The sequence below is a fragment of the Mus musculus genome, chromosome 9 (genome assembly GCF_000001635.26).
Source record: "Mus musculus strain C57BL/6J chromosome 9, GRCm38.p6 C57BL/6J".
NCBI classification, from domain to species: Eukaryota; Metazoa; Chordata; class Mammalia; order Rodentia; family Muridae; genus Mus; species Mus musculus.
Genome location: NC_000075.6, coordinates 102,335,608 through 102,355,404, shown reverse-complemented (window position 1 = coordinate 102,355,404; position 19,797 = coordinate 102,335,608). Strand labels below are relative to the sequence as shown.

Here is a 19,797-nt window from a genome sequence, read left to right as displayed (position 1 = left end):
AGGCCTGGTTCAAAGCAATGTCTCCCTTCCCCATACCCCAACAAGTTGTCAGACTTTCGGCTGTTTCTTCATGTCTTCCCATTATGACTGTCTTCTGACAGCAGGCCCTACAGTGGATGCTCAGAGATCCACCTGGGAAGAGACTTTTGGAGATATACAGCTGAGGATATGATAGGAAGCCCACAGGGTGTTCTAACTACCCCCGAGCAGCCGGCCATAAAGTCTTGAAACCATATTCACTCACTCCACAGATGCATGCCAAGAATAAGACACTGTTAAGGTTCCAGGAATTCTGAGTGAACGAGATCAGACAAGACTCAAAAATAAACAAAATTGATTAGTAAAATGATATAGGGTGGCGGCATTCTGCATAGGAATAGTCAGGAGTAGCTGTGGGGTGTCTGTAAGCATAAGGGACCTCAGTTGACTTCTTGGCTGAGCCCCTCCTTTTCAGCTTGGGGAAAGCGAGCGTGCGAGGCTGCAGTTCTCCTAAATCACCACAAGAGGGAGCGCGATCACCTCCTAGCGCCTTCCTAACCCTCCCACACAGCCTTGCAAGCAAAAGTTTTTCTTAAACTAACAATGCCAGTGTAAGGAGGTGCTCGCGCCTGATTGGATGAGGGAATTTTGCAGGTTTGATTCCTTGATTGGACAGGAGGTGTTAGGGGTGGAGAGAGAGCTGATGGTGGGGGATCCCGCTCCCTCCCCCGTCAGTCTGGCCCGCTCTGTCCTCCCGTAGGCTCCGCTGTAGCTCGCAATGTGACACCAGGACGCACACGCTCTCGCGCGCTCTCCCAGGCTCGCTCTCCCTCACCCTCTCTCACACACGCACGCACACACCCACCTCTCCCATAAACACACACACACACATGCACACCCACATCCACGCGCGCCCGCACCGCCCCACGCGCGCACACTCCCGCCCACGCCCACGCCGCGCTCCGGGGAGTCCGGTCCCGGCCAGAGCGCGAAAGGACACGGAGAAGCCACCCGCCGGGAGCGCAGCGGCGCCCTGGGACGCGGCGCGTCTCCGCTGGGGCTCGGCCTGGGGGCCGCTGGCCGGCGATGGCCCTGGATTGCTTGCTGCTCTTCCTCCTGGCATCTGCAGTGGCCGCGATGGAAGGTAACGTACCCTTCGCGGAGCAACTTGGTGGCTGCCGGCTGCCAGTTCATGGGTGCCGCGCGCTTTGCAGGGCTCCTTTGGCTGCTCGGCCGGGCATCCTGGTGCTGGAGAGAGAGAATGTCACCGATCCTGGGTAGAGATGGGGCACCGGGATGGGGCGGTACCCACAGGCATGCCCTGCGCCGACCCTGGGCGCCCACAGCAGGTTCGTTCGCACGCAGAGTCTTTCGGCTCCTGCGCTCTGGTGCTCCCAGACAGCACGATCACCGGACATCTCCGGCTTAGAGAGCCTGGATCCCGCTGCATTGCGGTGCAAGCTCCTTAGCTCTGGGCGAAGCTGGTCTGGGAAGCGATACCTCGGGCCACTGGGCTCCTAGAGTCGGCACCTTCGGCTCTTTCTATCCCGGGCCTGGATGCGCTGGCTGGCGAGCGGTAGCTTGCTGTCTCCCTTTCGCAGTCTGAGGTTTCCGGACTCTGGGCTCCGCAGGCAGGCTGCTTGGGGGATCACAGAAGGTCCTACTAGTACCCCAGCAAGTGACTGCCAAACGAGAGGGGCCAAATCCATTGACCGCACCCTGGGGGGGAAATCAGCCCTAGAAGCTGCCGGGTTGCAATCTTCCAGGGACAGCAAGTGCGAGGCGGACGCCTTTCTCGCCTTCTGAGCTTTGGAGCAGGGGTGGGCTTGGGTGAGTGCTGGCGGTGCTTAAACTCATCCGGCAGTTAGAAGAGACTGCGTGGCTGCGAGCCCACGAGCCAAGACACCATCCCTGCTGGCTCAGCGTGGTTGTGCCTCCCGCTGGTGGCCAGCCAAACCCGCTCAGCGGACCCCTTACCCGGCGCACCCAGGAGCCCCGGCGCTCAGGGCTCCCGCGAATCCCGTGGGAAATCCCTGCTCGCCTCCCCGCCTCCCGCCCCCTTCCCCGCCCCCAACCTTCCCTGCGGAGCCGCGGCGGCCGCCACCTCCAGGGACGCATCTCAGTAGAGAAGGAGCAGTTAGAGTTATCTCGAACAGAGCAACTCTGGGGTGAGGCGCCGCCGCCACGCCACCCCTGCTGGAAGCCCCACATCCCGATGGATGTCTCTGGCCAGGTGGACTCCACCCGTAGGGACATTCCTCGTGGAAGGTTCGCAGCTCTCTGTTTCCCCTGTTGTGTTCCCATTTGAGAGCTGGCTCCACTGGATTGCAGGTTCCAGGTGAAACGGACTCGTTCAGTGGAAACTCCAGACCAACATTGGTCCAGCGTCTCTAACCCTTCCAGTAAGCACTGGCATACACCCGTGCCCCTCTTGGTCATAGCAGGGAAGATGTCTTAGCCATGGCAAAGACTACCGCTGCTCAGTCTCCGTGGAGATGGGTAAGCGAGGAAGCAGCAATTACTGCACAGAAAGCTCTCGCTTGTTTCCTGAAGGTGGCTTTTTGTTTGCGCTTGACCTCCTGCTGCCCTGCGAGGCTGCTGGTCTTCGTGTGTGTGTGTGTGTGTGTGTGTGTGTGTGTGTGTGTGTGTGTGTGTGTGACTTTTGGAATGTGCAGGGTTTCGACTGGTATGGAGTGTGGCTAGCACCCCAGCGTAGGCTTGAGGTTGATTCATCCGGAGACACGTGCAGAAGCAGTCGAAATAGAAAAGGAGAGAAATCACCCCGCAACAAAGCCGGTTGAGAACTGTCGCAAGGTGGAGTGGCCTACAGGACTGTGAGCTGGGGTGGCTTCAAGTCTTCAGTTTGGGGCTGCGCTGGTCCGGTTTACCTCTCTTTGCACCTCCGAAGGGTCAGGGATTCGGTCTCAGATGTACACTTTAGGAAGTGCGCTCTCGGCTTTGAGTCTCAATAGATGGAGGGAATGTGTATATAGGCAAACTAGTTTGCAGAGCAAATTCGAGGGAACAGAACACATCAGGCGCCAGGACACATTCCTCCTGAAACACTTGTCGTCCCTCCCCCCACTAGTCCCTTGCCTTCCTGGCGGAGCTGTTCATGGGTGCCATTGTGTACCCAGTCTGGTGTGCATGGGCCGTATCACCTAGGCCTGCTGCCAGGGTCTACTTCGGAGCTGTGGCCCGTCTCTCAGTGTCCAGGTTGGGAGCTTTACCCCTTGCTAGGCAGGAAAGCCTTATTCTGGGGATTGAAAAAAAATCTCTGAAAGGGTTAAAAGAAATACCACATTCAGCAGAATATTAAAGCAGAGTCTTGCCCCTGCTCAGCGCGCAGGGGCAGAACACACCATTCACTCCCTCCTTTTTCTCGAATGACAACAGGCAGGTTCATTTTCTCCTCTCAACACACAGAGCCGCCTTCCCGCCTGCCTGGCTGGGTTGGGGCCAGCCTCATTTGGTTTGTGATGAGCACGGAATAATTCTCAGAGGAGTGGATCAATGAGCCGCCTACACAGACAGCAGGGCCCTCCCCAAACTCAGCTCTGGGGAGGCAGTGTTCTCCTCCGTGGTTTCAGCCAGTTCATCTTGTCTTTTTCCTGGCATCTCTGGGGTGGGTGGATTTCAGGCAGGTCCTCAGTTTAAGCTGGGGCGGGTACAAAAGAACAGTGCCTGTCACTCGTGGTCCTGATGGGGAGATGTGGGTGAAGGAAGTCAGGTCCCTAATGTGACCTGTGTCTGGGTGGAGGAAGGAAGGTAAAAGAGAGAGAAAGGAGGGAGGGAGGGAGGGAGGGAGGGAGAAACAGCGGGTGTGTTCCGGGATCTACACTACCTGGTCTAAATGAGGTAGGGACAGAATGAGGGTAGAGGGACATGTCATCTGACCGGAAGCTGGTTGGTCTTTATATGGGGGAACCAGACTGAAAGAGAACATATCTCCTCCCTTCCCTCCTGCCTGTCTCCCTTTCCAGCCAGTCTGCTCTGTGAGGTGTTAGGAGAACACAAGCAGTGCAGGGGAAAGGCTTTGCTGGGCTTTCTGGATTGGTTTTCAGAGGGGACCCAGACAGATGGTGAGAGCTGTTGATGTCCTCTGGGCTTTGGGACACAAGGTCTCCCCATAGACACCCACTTCTCCACGAAGCCGGACCATGGCCTCTGGCTTTTTTTTTTTTTATCTCTAGCTCTGTCACTTGGAGACTATCATCCACCTCCCACCCTCAGTACCTTCACTATCTAGTGAATTTAGGGCCCTCCCATTCCAGTCTTAGATGCTGGAACCAGACCACAGTTAAAGAGCCACTTGTGTAATATTTAAGTTGAGAAAAAAAAAACTATAAATAGTCTGAAAGAGTTCTGTGGAATACGAAGACTCAAGAAAGCCATGCTATTGTTGCATGGGAAAGAGGGAGAGACTATTTTGAAACCCCAAAGAGGGGACAGCCATTGTGGTCAAGGGTTCTAAGATATCTGGAAGCCTGTGTTTGCCTGGGCAGCTTGCTGTGAACTCTTGGCTCCAAGTTCAGCAAGTTCACTTTCTGTAGGCTCCCTAAGAAGATCCCGATGCCCCTGGGAACACCGTCAGGAGGATAGGTCCGCATTAGACTGCAGTCCAAAATCTGGGGGAGGTTTCACTTCAGTCTGCACTGACCAAGTTGGAATGAATTGGGCGTCTGCAGTTTTACCGAAGTGTTTGATATTTGAGGGAATAGGCAGCTTAGAGTCAGTAGATTTTGAAACTGCTGGGGAGAAGTATTCTGACACACACACACACACACACACACACACACACACACACACACACCCCTCCGTCAGTCTTTACAACATTTTTATTATCAAGCCCTGTCCCGTTTTTCAGGCAAGAATTCTGAGACACACCAGTCATACTTAATATTTAATAAAGACACCTGTCTGGAAAGTGGTCAAGCCAGAATTTGAACACAGGCAGTCAGGATGTAGGACCTGTGTTCTTACCTACACCTCCTCTTTCCGCCTCCAGCATAAGCTTTATGTGGAACCTGTTTGGCCTCCATTCACGGGTGGAAAGAGCTTGGTGCCAGCTCAGCTAGTGGCTGTTGGGGTCCTCACTCACCAGTCGGGCTTCCAGGTCTCCATGGTCTTGGAGAAGAGAAATGACTCCATGCTGACAACAAAGAGTCACTGCCCACAAAGCTCCCCTATATTTCTTTCTCCTGCCCCTCCCCTGGACACACCAAGACCAACGTCTCTACGGAGATGGCTCAGGCCCTTACCTGCCACCACGGGTCTGGAGCATACCTGTCACCTGGATTCCAGGAGTCTGCTCCTTGGAGGAGCTCCCTCTATTTCTCTCTCTTCTGCCCTAGCCACTTAAGGAACCTGAATATTTCTATTAAATTTCCCTGTCTCGGAAGATGGTGGAGAAACAGCACATTGGATGTCTGCCCTTCTGAGGAAATTACTATAATAATAAAGTAATGCCTTGGGAGAGATTTCATATTTAAAAGAAAAATTTTGCATGCGAAATGCCTCGGCTCTGTCTGCAGATTCCATTTCGGTTGCAGCTATAGGTGGAGCCCCTGGGTTGGAGTGTTCAACCACACTCACACTGGAAGGGGACACTGCCTAAGTGGTTGACTCAGGGCATCTACACCATCAAAAAAAATCCCGGATGTTTTTAGACCACCATGCTGGTTTGGCCACTCTCTGAAGGTTAAACTATAATGGACAAATATTCCAAGGAGACCCATAGGATGGTCGGTGGACCCTCGATGTATGGGAATCTACTTTTCAATGCTCGAGAGTCAGTTAAGATGCACAATCACACGCCCCCTTCCCGTGACTCAGTTTCCTCAGTGTTGAGTCGGACTGGGAGAGAGGAGCGTGCAGAGAGAATAGCAGAAACTCAGAGCTGGGTGTATTCTAGGCTTAAAGTGGTGGGCAGATGGATAATTACAAATTAAGTCCTGTGAGGGGCAAGGCGACCCCTGGGGGATTGGGACTAGTGCATGGATCCTTACACTGGATCCTCATAGGTAGTTGAAGATGTCCTCTCAGGCATTCAATGTCCAGTCATCCTAGACTAATGAGGAGGAAGTCTTGGTGAGCATCAAGAAGGGCCTTGGCCCAGCACTCTTATGGGGCAGACTATGCTGTAGGAATGCCCTCTGACTAGTAGCAAGTTTAGGTGTATGTAGGCAGTGCAGGCAACATGATATCATGGTCCCCACTGGCACCACGTAGAATTGTGAGCCAGGTGCCTCTCAGTGACGTTAAATGCATTTGTCTCTGCTCTCTTTAATGAGTTTCATCTCCACCCCAGTCTAGCAAATGGGTCCCGTGTTACTTTCTGTGAGGCAGTGACCAAGAGCAGCTGGCACAGACAACTGAGAGCAGGGGACATTTATTTTTCTCATGGTTTGGGAGGACTCAGTCATCTTTAGGGGGGAGGCTTGGCGAGCGGTCCATATCATGATGGAGGAAGAGAGAAAGCAGAGAGAGAGAACTCTGGTCCTGGGCTAGCCGCCTCCTCTCCCCTCCCTTATCCTCTCCTCAGGTCAGTGCCCTCAGCCCATAGTGCCACCCACATTCAGGGTGGATGCCCCCCTCAGTTAATATTCTCTGGAGAAACAGACACACTCTGCCATCTCACGAATCCCGTGGCAGAGCTAATCAAGCTGCCTTGCGTTCACTCACCCTCGAGGGTACGCTTCATTCCGCCATAGTGTTCAGCTCCCAAAGCGTCGACCTCACCTGCCTGCCCTCTTACTTTCTATCAATTGTGGGTGGAGTGTTAGCTCCGGAAAGATGTCCCACGCTGAAGATCAGGGGACAACCTTCACCACACCCTAATAACCCTGCTGGTAACAAGTACAACCAGATGACACACCCGCTAAAGAATTGGGTCCCACCTCTTTCTGTCACCAGTGCAGATGTTTCCCCAGGTCAGGTGAAGTCTCTGCAGCTGCAGACAACACCATTAACAGTTGCTTAAGGAGGCCGTTCATAGAAGGCTCCCCCAGCGTTCTCTGTGGCAGAACTGGGCCAACGTGAAAACATCCAGGAGACTTCCTGAGAATTACCAGGACTCATTTCTGCCCACAGCCTGCACCTGAGCCCCTGTGTCTCTCTCCCCTCCTGCTTTCTGGCAGCAAGCGACAAAATGAATGATTTGAATTTAACCTCCTTGCTCTGCTTCTCCACCTCCTGGTGGAGTGGGCAGAAGCGGGTGGTCAGGAGGGGAGTGGGCAAGCGAGGGAAGAGGGGCCCTTACACTAGCCTGCAGGCTCTCTGCACTGGAAAGTCGGACACACCATGGTCTGCTTAAGGGGCTGAAGAAGCTCCGGGGAGCAGCAGGTGTGTCTCCTGTGCCATCTCAACATATGAGAAGCAGAACAGGAGATAGATTTAAGCAGGGATAGGCTGTCTAGGAACCACCCCAGGTACTGCTAGTATCAGAACCGGACTGTGCGCCCACCCACTCGTGGAACGTTCGTTCACCTCCTGCACAGATTCACATGCCTTCAGTGGCTTGCTGGGCATCTGTTCTGGGATACAGGTGAGGGAGCTGAGGCCTGTATGGACATTAACTACCCCACAGCTAAGATCCAAAGTGGTTTGCCAGACTCTCAGCTCAGCACCTTTGCTACTAATCACGGCTTATACGTGGATTAAAATTGGGAACGTTTACTTCTAGACCATGGAACCCTTTCACCCCTGTCCTGCCTGATGTCATTCACGGTCCCAGTTGGCCATTTTTTTTTTTCTGTGTCTGATCTTGGGTCTCTTCTCATTGTATAGAGCTGACTCAGCTGTTCTGCCAACTGGAGGGCAACCTCAGGGTGTGTGGTCTCTCATTTACACACTCCTTCTAAGAGCCTCCCCTTGCGTCTGGGGTCATGGATTGCTTTCTTTCACCCCGTGTCCTCTGGGTCTTGTACTCGTTGGGTCCAGGGGCTCAAATGTTTGCAGAGTAGAATCTATGCCTATCCTTCTGCTGAGGGAATAGACAGGAGTAGTGTGTGTGTGTGTGTGTGTGTGTGTGTGTGTATGTATGTATGTGAATGGTGGGGTGGGGAGATGGGGGTACTATGCAGGTCTGGGTCTCTGTCCTTACTTGCTAGAAACAGGGCTGGAGGCAGATAGGTGCCCCTGTTTCTTTCTTGGGGCCCTGCCCTACCTATCTGAGCCTGGGCTCTGCTGTTTCCTGATTGACCAACTACTCCCTTTCCTCTGGCCAACTGCAGACTGGATAGCTTCAGAGGAAGACACTGGGTTGAACCTCAGCACTGGATATGGGAACTCTTTCAACTCCTCAGTCTATGGGCAGTGGCTTGCCCTCTGAGAGCCATGACCATAGATAGGACCCAGCCGGAAGTTGAACAGTGGTAGCAGAGAGTTGGCCTTATCTGTGAGCCACAGCTGGGCACTCAGGTTGACTGTCTTCTGCTTTTCCTTGTGCTGTTTCCAGCACAGCAGCATAGGACCCTTGCTCTGTCTCTCTCATTGATGCCAGGGGCGTCTGGAGCTGGGAGGTGAGCCGGAGGAGAGGGAAGAGGTCCCATGTGTTCTCATACCCATTTCTGCCCCTGAACTCTGCTCTTGCTCCTGGATGTCTGCTGTGGTCTTCACAGGACTGGAAGCCCCTTCTGGGTGTCTCCACACCTCTGAGGATGAGTGCACCCGAGGAATAGGGGTGGTCAGTAAGCTTGGAGGGAAAGGATGGGGTGTCAGTGTCACCAGAAAATCTATTAAGTTTAGGGGAAGTACCAAGAAGCTCCTGCTGAGGACATACTTTGGCCCTTGCTGGTTCCCTGGTATTTTCAGGACCCAAGAAAGACCCTTCACTATCCCGGCTCTACCTTTCCTTATGTCCCACTCTCCCTCAGTATTGCCCTCTCCAGCTCCACACAGGCAAACATGGGTGCACATGTCTTACAGGCCTAGAATATCTGCTGCCCTTCATGCCCTAGGAGATTGTCTGACCCTGTTGTTACCTCTGGGGGTTTCAGGTGGATTTGTTGAGTTTCCTGCTGATCTTGTTCAGCCCCAAACTAAGTTAGGGGTTCAACCCAGTGGACCCCTCTACTTGTGATTATTCCTTGCCCCAGGGTCCGATCACAGAAAGAAAGGGAATGTTTAAAGCTGAATCATGAATATTGTATCCATCTGCTGTGGTCATAAAAGACCATAAAGAGCTAGTTCTCTCTCCCTCTGCTCCCTCCTATCTTATTTGAGCTGCCACATTGTCAAAGAAACTCAGGTGGCAGGGCAAGGTCCCAGAGATACCCTGTGCACATCCCAGCTCATGTTCCAGTCCGTGATCAGCTTCCGATGCTGGGCACAAATGAGCCTTCAGGTGGCTACCACTCCATCTTTTGAGCCACCATTGCTTTTCCTGAGTGGAGGGGGGGAGGGGCAAGCCTTCTTCAGAAGCTTTGTCTGAACTGTGGGTTCAGGAACAAAATAAATGCCGCCATTATTTACAGATACTGAGTTTGGATTGGTCATGTGGCAAGTGATAACTGGAAACCCTAAAAAAAAAAAAAAAAAGATGGCAGAAAGAATTAGAAAGCCATGCAGAAGGCTGAGGTGGTGGAGAAGATAACGTGTTTCATTCATGTAATGTTTTGCAAACATCTGCTAACCTCCCACGGTGAGCAGGGTCCAGGTGCTCTATCTTCAGGAGTGGGCTGGCTACTGGGGCATAGACGGTCACCAGGAAGATAAACAGCATGATTTCAGGACAGATATAAAGGGAACAGATGGGATATGACTGTGAGTGCTGGGAACAGGGTTGGGCAACTTAAGGTTGGAGGCAGGAGGCTTTCTTTCCGTTTGTAGGGCAGCTATAGCAAGCTGGTATGCTATGCATGGGGGATAAGTTTTGATTTGACTCGAGTTCTGTCTGGTCCAACTGAGCCAAGATGGAAGATGCCTTACATATCAGGTGTAGCAGCCTCGTCTCTGAGTATCACATAAGGGTCGAGCCACGTCCAGATTCTGTAAGGGGCAACTCTCGGGTGTGAGATGCAGGGCAAGCATTTGCCCCGCAGTCCGGGAACACCTAGAGCACTTTTGTTGAGCATCTATGTGAGAAACTCTATCCTGAGGACCAAAACCACGGAGATAAAGAATACAGCCCTTCCTTCAAGGAGCTCACTAAACAGCAGACTGGTGGGGGAGACAGAGGCTCGGAAACTACAGGCTGCTTTTGAAAGGATGCTGGAGGGATGCAGGTAGATGCGTGGATGCTTCCACACCTGTCCCTGGGGGGTGAGGACAGGGACATGCTTCAAACCAGAAGGGGTTGAGGAAGAAGTGTGTGTGCAAGTGTGCGTGTGCTTGTGCATGTGTGTGTGTAAAAGAGAGAAACTGCACGTGTGTGTGTCTGTGTGTGAGAGAGAGATATAGATAGAAACTGCATGTGTGTGTCAGAGAAAGAGAGAGAGGAGAGAGAAGAGAGAGAGGGGGGGGGAGAGAAATGGGGGAAGCCTGTACATGTGTGTGAGATAAAGACCACCATGTGTGTTGGGGGAATGGGTTTTCTTGGAGGAGGGGCAGGGCATTGTCTGAGGTGGGGGTGGGTAGAATGAGAGGTCCAGGTGGTTCTCATCCTTTTGCTCATGAAGGTAGACATCCAGAGCTTTCCACCAAAGGCTTTAGGCTTTACCTACCAGCCATATGTTTTGTTTGTAGTGACAGATGCTCAATTCAGGCTGGAGGGAAAAAAAAAAAACAAAATAGGGACACTCGTTATTGCTAGATCATTTGAGATTGAAATCATGGCCACTCTCAGGGACAACACGCTGTCTCTGGATCCTTTATTCCGTATTTATTTCCGCCTTTATTCCTCAGTTCCTGTCTGTATCAGCCAGAGCCCTGATGTAAAACAGACAGCAGCGTCCTGAAGGGCTAACTTAGGAAACTCTTTACAGAAATATGCAATGAGTTAAGGGACCCAGTGAGGATGGGGCTGGAGCCAGATGGCAGCAGTGCCAAGTCATGTTGTACCCCAGGGCTATCAGAACCTGGCCAGAGTGTTCCATAGAGGGAGCTTCCTGAGAAGGTAAGAATGTAGCTGTTGCCCAGACCGCACAGAACAGGGTTGAGGCTGTCTTCTTACAGTTCTTTCCTTACTCTGTCTCTTGCCAGCACCTTATACTGCATGAGCTCAGTGAGAAGGCAGGAGCTCCATGGGGAGACATCTCACTTGCTAAAGTGCTTGCGGTACAAGCGCAGGAACCTGAGTTCAAATCCCCAGTGCTGTGGGAAAGACGGGTGCAGCAGGACATCTGAACCCCGTGCTGAAGGGGTGCAGACAGATGGACCCATGGATCTTGCTGGCCTGCTCATCTAGCCAATCAGTGAGTTCCAGGTTTTCGCATGAATGCATGTGTGCCCTAAGACAGAGGTCATTGGAGTCTGGTTTACTCAGGCCATGGAGGTTGGTCCTCTAAGGTGTAGAAAAGCGTAGAGTGGAGCTAACAGAGAAAAAAGGCAGTCATTTTGTTGACTCCATCCTCTGCCCTGTGTGGTTGTCACATGGCTGTTGGCAGTCTCAAATTCATGGCCTCTTGAACTATCAATAGAAATATAAATTCTTAACCTCCTGCCCTCTGAAGCACCCCAATTTTTGTCCCCTTGGCCTCCATAGGTCCTGAGCCTCTCAGTGAACCAGGCTTTGTCATAGGAGGATGGAACACTCTCATTGGCCAGGCTTAGGTCACATGACCCAGAGCTAGTTTGGGTGGGGGAATTATCTCTGATCTACCTCAGTTGCTTAGCTTAAGGTGCAAAAGGGCAAGTTCCTCACAAAAATGTCAGCATACAGTTGCTAGTAGAAGCAGAGATGAATGTAAGACTGGTGGCCATTTACCATACTAATTCTGTGCTCCTGGTTGACTGGATAATGGAGCAAGAACCATCACACCCACAATAAGGGAAAGGATGTGCTATGGAGGCCAGAAAGTGGAGGCTAGGACTCAGATAGCCTCATTGGAGACATGGTGAGAGCTAAGGAAGTAGAAATTGACAGGAATGTAAAGATTCAGGAATGGAAGGCCGGAGGCATCTTAGGCAGGCAGCTTCTGTCCTGGTGAGGGTGCTCCCTCTATTCCTGGACATGATCAAATGCAGAGGTGAGCAGATGGAACGTGATGGCATGGGGCTAAAGGCAAAGTGGTGGCAAGGCTCTGGTGACTGCCCTGGAGTCAGAAGGAAGAGTTCTTACAGTGGAGCTCTTTGTCAAAGCGGTGGTCGAAGCCTTGGCTTCCTTCACACTGCGACACTCTGGGTCCCTGTGTAGACACGGATGCACCTCAACTTAACCTCACATGGAAGCCGAGCGCCCAGTGGAAAGCAAGAACGAAAGAAAGGTGGAGAGTCGGAAAGGCACCCGTGCTGGTCAGTGAGGTGATCTTTTTCCTCTTTCCAGCCACTGCCAATCATGGTTTAGCTACATCCGGGCTTCTGTACCGAGTCAATGTTTTCAACATACGTTCTCAATTCTTCTTTCCTCTAGGTTCTGAGACTTGTACAAGATGGAGAGTCTTTAGTGTCCTTGGCGGAACATCCTCCCCTGTGTGTGTGTCTGTGTGTGTGTCTGTGTGTGTGACTGTGTGAGTGGGTGTCTGTGTGACTCTGTGCGTGTTTCTGTGTGTGTTTCTGTTTGTGTGTCTGTCTGTGTGTGTGTGTCTGTGTGTGGTGGTGCCTGTGTGCCCCTGTTGAGACTATTGGGCATCTTGCCCTATTACAGTGCACCTTATTCAGCAGTATCCCCAGCAGAGTCTGGATCTAGGTTCAAGCCCCAGCAAGCTTTCTGTCCATATACACATAGCCATGCCTTCTTAAAAACGTGGGTGCTGGGGACTGGAGCACGGGTCCTCGTTCTTGAAAGCTTGTAGACACCGTTCAGACCACTTCTTTCATATGTCAACACTTCCTCAATGGAAGAAAGGTATTAAAGTTGGCCGAGAGCTCCTTGGGGGAGACTCATTGTCCTTCCCAGGCTCCCTGAACAGGTTCTTGTTTGTTTTGTTTTTGTTTTTTGTTTCTTTAACTCAGTAGTTCAGTGCTGCAGCTCCACAGGAAAGCCAGTGGTCCTTTCCCCAGTCCTCCTTTTCCTTTCACCCACCTGACTAGTTGAGAGCATCCCCCTCCCCTCCCTATTCTGGGATCTTGCTGCTAAGTATTTACCAACTTATTTACATCTCAATGGTTTCTTAGCAACTATCGTGCCCCAGGGATCAGGTACAAAGCTGCTCTCTGCCACTGCCTGCCAGGACTCTGTTGCTCTCTTTTACAGGTACCCAAGTTCTCCAAACAGAGCCCTGATCAGACTCCAGGAGCATTCCCCAGAGCATCTCATGGGTTTTACCCCGAGCCTTACCGGAACATGCAAAGTCCTATACAACTGGGCATCCAGATATGCCCAGATAATCTACTGGTTCCCGGAGACTTCTGTTTTGTAAAGTATGTCTACAGGAAGAGAATCTTGCCAACTTTGGAGTCCTATCAGAATAAATTTAAAATAGAGTCTGTGTGTGGAGGGGTAGTGGGGGAGGTAGGTAGGATAGGGTTGACTGTGTGTGATACGTGTGCCTGTGTTTGTGCAGGGGCATGGACCTGTCCATGCATGGAGGAGGTCAGGGAATGATGTGGGGTCTCCTGCTCTATTGTTCTCTATCTTGGGGTCTCTCATGATCCTGCAGCTAGGCTGGCTAGCCTGCCCCAACAATTCTCCTGTTTCCATTCCCTATCCCTAAGCATTGGGGTTAAAGTTGCATAAACAGCTATGCTAAGTTTTTTATATCTGTAATAGGGATTTGAACCTGGGTCCTCATACTTGCACAGCAAGCACTTTGACCCACTAGTTTATCTCTCTGTCTCCCAGAGTCAGGTTTTAGCCTAGGTTTGACATACTCTTCACAGAAAGACCTAGGATTTCTTTGTCATCTACCAGACAGGAGTGCTGTTGTCCCAGGGAGAAGACAAATGCATCTGCTATCTGATTCATATGGACTTGACAGTTGCTGTTGTTTCCATTCACAGGTTTAGAGTGGGTTGCTTGGGAGAAGAGTGTGTGTGTATGCACGTGCAAACATGGGTATGCATGTGTGTTGCGTAAGTGTACATGTGCCTAAGTGTGTGTTCATGTGCTTGCATATGAGTGTATTTATGCAGTTGATGTGGCTAGACAGTGGTCCAAGACCATCTAGCAAATTAGGACACTCTGCCCTGAGTAGGTGGTGCAGCTTCTTTTAAACAACACGAGGCCCGGCTGCTGAGACGCCCGGGCATGGAGCAGCCTGGCAAATGGAAGCCACCATTCAGAAAGGGACAATAAGAACAACGCTCGTTCCACAACGCGACTGACCTTTGCGACTCCCACTTCACGTTGTTATGAAATATCGGGGAAAGACTGAAAGAACAATTACGGCTTTGTCATAATGTATCAGGCACAAAGCGAGTGTTCTGAGGAGGCGCTGGCTCGGCTGAGCCTGACAATGCAGGGACTAGGCTCCAGCGCTTAATTTCTTCTCATTTGGAAGTTGTCTTCATTACTTAACACCCGCTGGAAACAACGAACGGATATGCTGTGTGTGTGCCTCTGCCACCACAGGCTCCAGACAAGGACAGAGAGATACAGTGCTGGGGAGGGGAGATGCCAGCTTGGGAGGGCTTCCATTAGTCTCTCTGTGGACAGTAGTGTGCTGGCCCCGCTTTATGTACATATGCAGTCCTGGCTTTGTAAGGAACTGATGCCAGGTGTCTTAGGTACACTTCTGTTACTGGGACAAAATACGCCTACAAAAGGAACCTAAGGAAGGGGGAGGAAGGTTATTTCAGCTCACAGTTGAAGATAAGTTTCATGGAGATGTAGATGTCAGGGCAGGTGGAAGCTTGAAACATCTGGTCCTAATGTGTCCTCAGTTAAAAGTAGAAAGCAGTCAATAAGTACAGTTGCTCAGACATCTTTCTTCATTAATACAGTCTGCCATCCCAACCAGCAATGGTACCACACACTGTGGGTGGCTCTTCCCACCCCAATGAATGTCATCAAGATAGCCCCTGTAGGCATGTCCAGGGGTCTGCCCCTCAGTGATTCTGGATTCTTCAGGCTGATGGCACTAGCCACAAGACCAGATAAACTCCTGTCAGTGCTAAACTGAGGGAGGGTGAGGGGCTGGCTTTCCACCCTATGAGGGAGGCTCTCAAGAACCTACGTGGCTGTAATTCTTTCACATCACTGTTCCTGTCTCGACATGTGGACACTGGTGACCTGTTGTCTCAGTGGATACCCCATGTGAGAATGCCCGGGCTGGGACTGTGCGTCACTGTTTTCTAGTCTATGATTCCTGCACATAGACCAGTGTTTCTCAGCCTTGTTCCTGTTGACTTTTTTATGCCTTTCCTTCTGATCCCTTGAAGCTGTTTTTCTTATGGGGCATGCTGAGAAATGTTATAACCACAGATAACCAGGATACCAGCTCCCACACTGAGGCCTTTGGCAGGCCAAGAACCATTCCATAATTCAAGTTGTTTTAACTTTGCTTCCTGATGGAGAATCGGGCTTCCTCCCTGTGGGGAATGTGCTGTCTAAAGAAGTGGGCCTGGTGGTAGCTTAGCCTGTCTTCAACTGAGTTAGAGCAGGCTGTAGAACATTCCTTTTCCTATCGCTTGGTGTGGAGCCAGGTGTAACTGGCTCACAAAGTCTCCGCTAGACAGGTATTAATTAGTGCTTTAGCTGTTGGAGAGGTACCAAAGCCCAGAGAAGAGCTGAGACATAGGGCTAACTCAGAGGCTCAAGCTGTGGGAACTGATGGTCAGGGCGGAGTGGTCTTGTGTTCTAACATACTCACTCATGCTGACCTGAACGTGCTGAACACCAGCCCTGCCTCTAAGCAAGTGAGGGTAGCTTCTCGAGTCCAGGTCAAGTCTTTGAAAACATAAGCTTTCTTGAGATTCAATTCCCAGACAATGAACTTTTCACCGTACCGTTTGAGCCCACGGGACTCAACACCTGGAGGTCGACATGCCACCATCACACCAACACTATTTAGAACACACCCACAACGGCCCTTCTTTCTTCGTTACCACTTTCCTTTCTCTATCCTTGGCCTCTGACAACCACTGGTCTGGTTTCTCTGTTTTGCTTTTTCCAGACACTCATGTAACAGGCTACTCTCTTGTCTTGTTTGGCTTTTTTTTTGACTTAGCAAATATACCCGAGAGTACTCTGTGTTGCTGCATCAGTCCTTTTTATTACTGAGTACTATTCAGTTGCAGAAGTAAATCTAAACTGCCTTATCTACCACACTCTTGTTTCTAGTTTCTAGTTTTTAGCTGTTTATCAACGAAGCTACGGCAACCAAGTACATGTCTATGAGATACAGAATGAAGAATATGTGTTCATTTCTCTTGGATAAATACTGAAAGGCAGAAATGCTGCTTACTATGGTAAATGTATGTTTACCTTTGTAAGAGACTGTCAATCTCTGTCCCACAGCGACTATGCCATTGTGCACACACGACTGGTGGTGTGTTGGGCTCCTGGTTGCTCCTCATCCTCTCAAACAATTGGTATTGTCAATCTTTCTAAATATAGTCATGCCGGTGGGCGTGTGGTGGTGTGACATTGTTGATTTCTGTTCCCATTGACCTAATGGCTGATGATGGGGTTTCTATGCGCTTCTCGCTCTTCGCAGACATTATTGGATGGAATGGATGTGCACATCTTTTGCCCGTGCTCTTCAGATCACGATACGAGAACCTTTTCCACATGGATGACTGAAGTGACGTCACCCACCTGTTGCCTGACAAGCTGCACCGCCCCATGTACTCAGGAGACCGTGTATTGTCTCCATAGAAGACGATGATACACTATACCTTCTGGGTGTCATTTCTAGGAGCGAGGATGGGTGGGCTGTCTTCTCTACAAAGACAGGTTGTCAGTTATAGGGGAAGATGCATCATACGGAGATTGGCGGGTACAGTCAGGGTTTAGGAAGTGGGCTTCTGTCATGGGGCTGTGTGACCCTCAGCTGGAGTCTGTAGTACAGATAACCTGTGATTGTGTTTCTCTGTTTATGGGTGTGTCACATGTTACCCCCAGTTCTACCCTTTCCTCTACTGTGTACCTGGGTATGTGAGACAGGCACATTGCATCTCTGTCTCCCTTCTGGGCTTTGCGCAATGGACCCTGGGTCCTACACTCTCTAGCAGGGCAGAGGCTTCATCCATGTTTGCTTTTACCTGCATGATGGTTGGTGATCATGGCAGTCATAGAGGAGGGGACACATAGTAGGGATGCATAGGTCTTCTGTGATAGCATGGAAGACTGCATGCCTACCTGGGCCTTTTTTCACCAAACACCAACAGAAGCCTCTACTGTCTGAGAATCACTCATTTAGTTTTGCTTTCTTATTTCCATATGTGTACCATACAGTTGTGTGCATGTGCACATGCGCATACACACACACACAAGAGACACGTGGAGGCCAAGGTGGATGTCTAGACTCTTGATTGTTTTCCACTTTATTCATTGAGAGTAAGGTCCCACAATTGAAGCCAGAGTTTACTGGTAGCTGTTAGTCTCACTAGACAATTTGTTTTAGGAATCCATTCTCCTCTCTGTCAGACTGTAAAAGTCCAGACTAGCTGTAACGCCCACCTGGCATTTACATTGCTTCTGGGAATCTGAACTCTGGTCTCCTTGTTTACCTTGCAGTCCTTTAACTGTTAAGCCATCTTGCCTGGTCCCCAGTGTCTGACATTTTTTTTTTGAGCTCCCCAAAGTCAAGCCAAGGACTTGGCGTAGGCAGGTGTCTGTAAAGCATGGGTGAGTAGATTAGGTTGTGCCACACTGCCCAGGATCACACAGGGGAAGGTCAACGCTGTTTCTGTGGTGATGGAACTAAGGACTTAGAGCAATAAAAAACAGGGGCAGCAAGGGATCTCGGAGAAGTAGCCGGAGAGATTAGGCTGATAGTCATGTGACCAAGTGTGAAAGACCTAGAGAAGAATCAGATCAGGAACTGACCATTGAAGGGGCCTTTTGTTAGGGGAAGCCTATGTGTAGGAGGAGTGAGGAAGAGCAGGAACAGTGGTCCAGAGAGTGGCCATCTGCCTGGAATAGCAGGGTTTCAAGTGAGCTCCCAGTGGGTGGTAAGACCTGGTGCTTAGTCATGTGGGATGTTTGAGGACTGAGACATTGGAGTAGGAGAGGGTAACCAGAATGGTTTCTTGGGGAAACAGCAGATTTGTGCTAATAGAAGAGGCAGGACACAGAAACCTCCTCCTTTAAGGGCCTTGTTGGCTGAGGTGGATGTCCTCTGGGAAGTGGAGTCAGCAGAGAAGCCCCTTCAATGACAAGTATCCCCGTAACTTGGACTTCTGGCTGTGGAGAGTCTGAGGGGTGTCCTTGTGAGGTACAGCTCAGCATGCTTGATACATCCTGAGTTCTAGGTACTGTGGCTCCTGGGTTTTATCCGAAGGAAAGCAAGAGGCTGCTTACAAGGGACTGGAAAAGCTTTTTACAGAGTCCTTCCTTGGATGCCCCGTAAGTGTTTACCAGGAAAACAGGGGGTGCGGTTCTCTTGGGAGTATGTTAGAGATTCGGACGCAGGCTCCTCTCACCTCATATTCACGGAAATTCCTAATGCCTGGCTTTGGTGCACCAGGGCAAAGACCAGAGAAATGCTTTTAACAATTTATCAAGCCCAGGTCACACTTAAAAAATTTATTATTTTTTAAAAAGAGAAATGGCTCTAAAGAGGGCCAAAGAGGTATGACAAGTTAATATGATGATATATTATAAATATGTAAACTTGAGCTAGGAGAATACTTTAGTGCATACTTGGACATTTGACGATTTGGAATCTGAGCTTCTAAAATTAAAGTATTTAAATAGATGAATTAAATATAACAAAAAACTTCAATTTCTTAAATTTGATAATAGCACCATGGTCAGATATGAAAATATCCTTTTTCTTAAGGAAGAAATATTCAAGAATTAATCAGCAAAAGACTGTGATGTCCTCAAGCTCTTGGGTGTACTTTTGGAAGAGTCAAGAATGAAAACTAATGTGTGCATAATATAATATACTGTACACAATGCAAAAGCCATGTGTGTTATGATATATTTGTCAAAGTATGTGGAGGGAGGAAGAACTGGCAAACCAATGTGGGAAAAAATGTTGGAAATTGGTGGAATATGGGTAGAAGGTATTTGGAAGAATGGACCTTGTAACTTTTCTGTGTGATCGATATCATTTTAAAATAGAAAGTTTAAGGAAAAACTTGGCTTGTTTAAAAGTCTGATGGATGTCGCCAGCTGCCCTCCAAAAAGGCTAAACCAATTTATATTCCCCCTACACGAGGAGAAGGTTGGCACAGCTGTTTGATGTAGCTATTTTTATTCTGCTATTTGGATGCCAGGGACTTTTTTTTTTTTTTTGATGGGGTCATACATCAGCTCTGACCTCCGGACATTTTGCTGTTTCCCAATTTTTTATGAATATTTCCCAAAGTTAAAAATCCTGTCTGTGGTGTAGTAGAGTGAGTGACATAGCCTATCACTCTTATCTGCCCGTGCTGGGGTCACATCCATTCATCAGCGCACAGCGGGCGGGTGGAAACGGAGACACAGGAAGGTTATGTAAGTGCAGAAGGAGAGCGATGAAGTCCCAGCCAGTGCTCCTGGCTCTGAGTCCTGCTCCTGCCTCCGAGATGTTCTTGTCTTGCTTCCTCATGAGGTAGAACAGGTGTCTCTTCTCACACACTTTGGCAGGGTGTGGGAGTGAGCAGACCTGAGTTCAGGTCCCCATA

The 19,797-nt window shown here is 50.2% G+C and overlaps 1 protein-coding gene across 2 annotated transcripts in view; it reads left to right on the top strand.

Annotated features, from left to right (window-relative positions):
• Positions 1–711: 711 nt before the first annotated feature.
• The window catches only part of Ephb1 (Eph receptor B1), a 432,566-nt gene continuing 413,480 nt past the window's right edge, over positions 712–19,797 (top strand). For both annotated transcript variants that reach the window (NM_001168296.1, NM_173447.3), the window contains exon 1: positions 712–1,123. In NM_001168296.1, the coding sequence (NP_001161768.1) occupies positions 1,066–1,123 (58 nt within the window). In that variant the 5' untranslated portion in view covers positions 712–1,065. The remainder of the gene's footprint in view (positions 1,124–19,797) is intronic.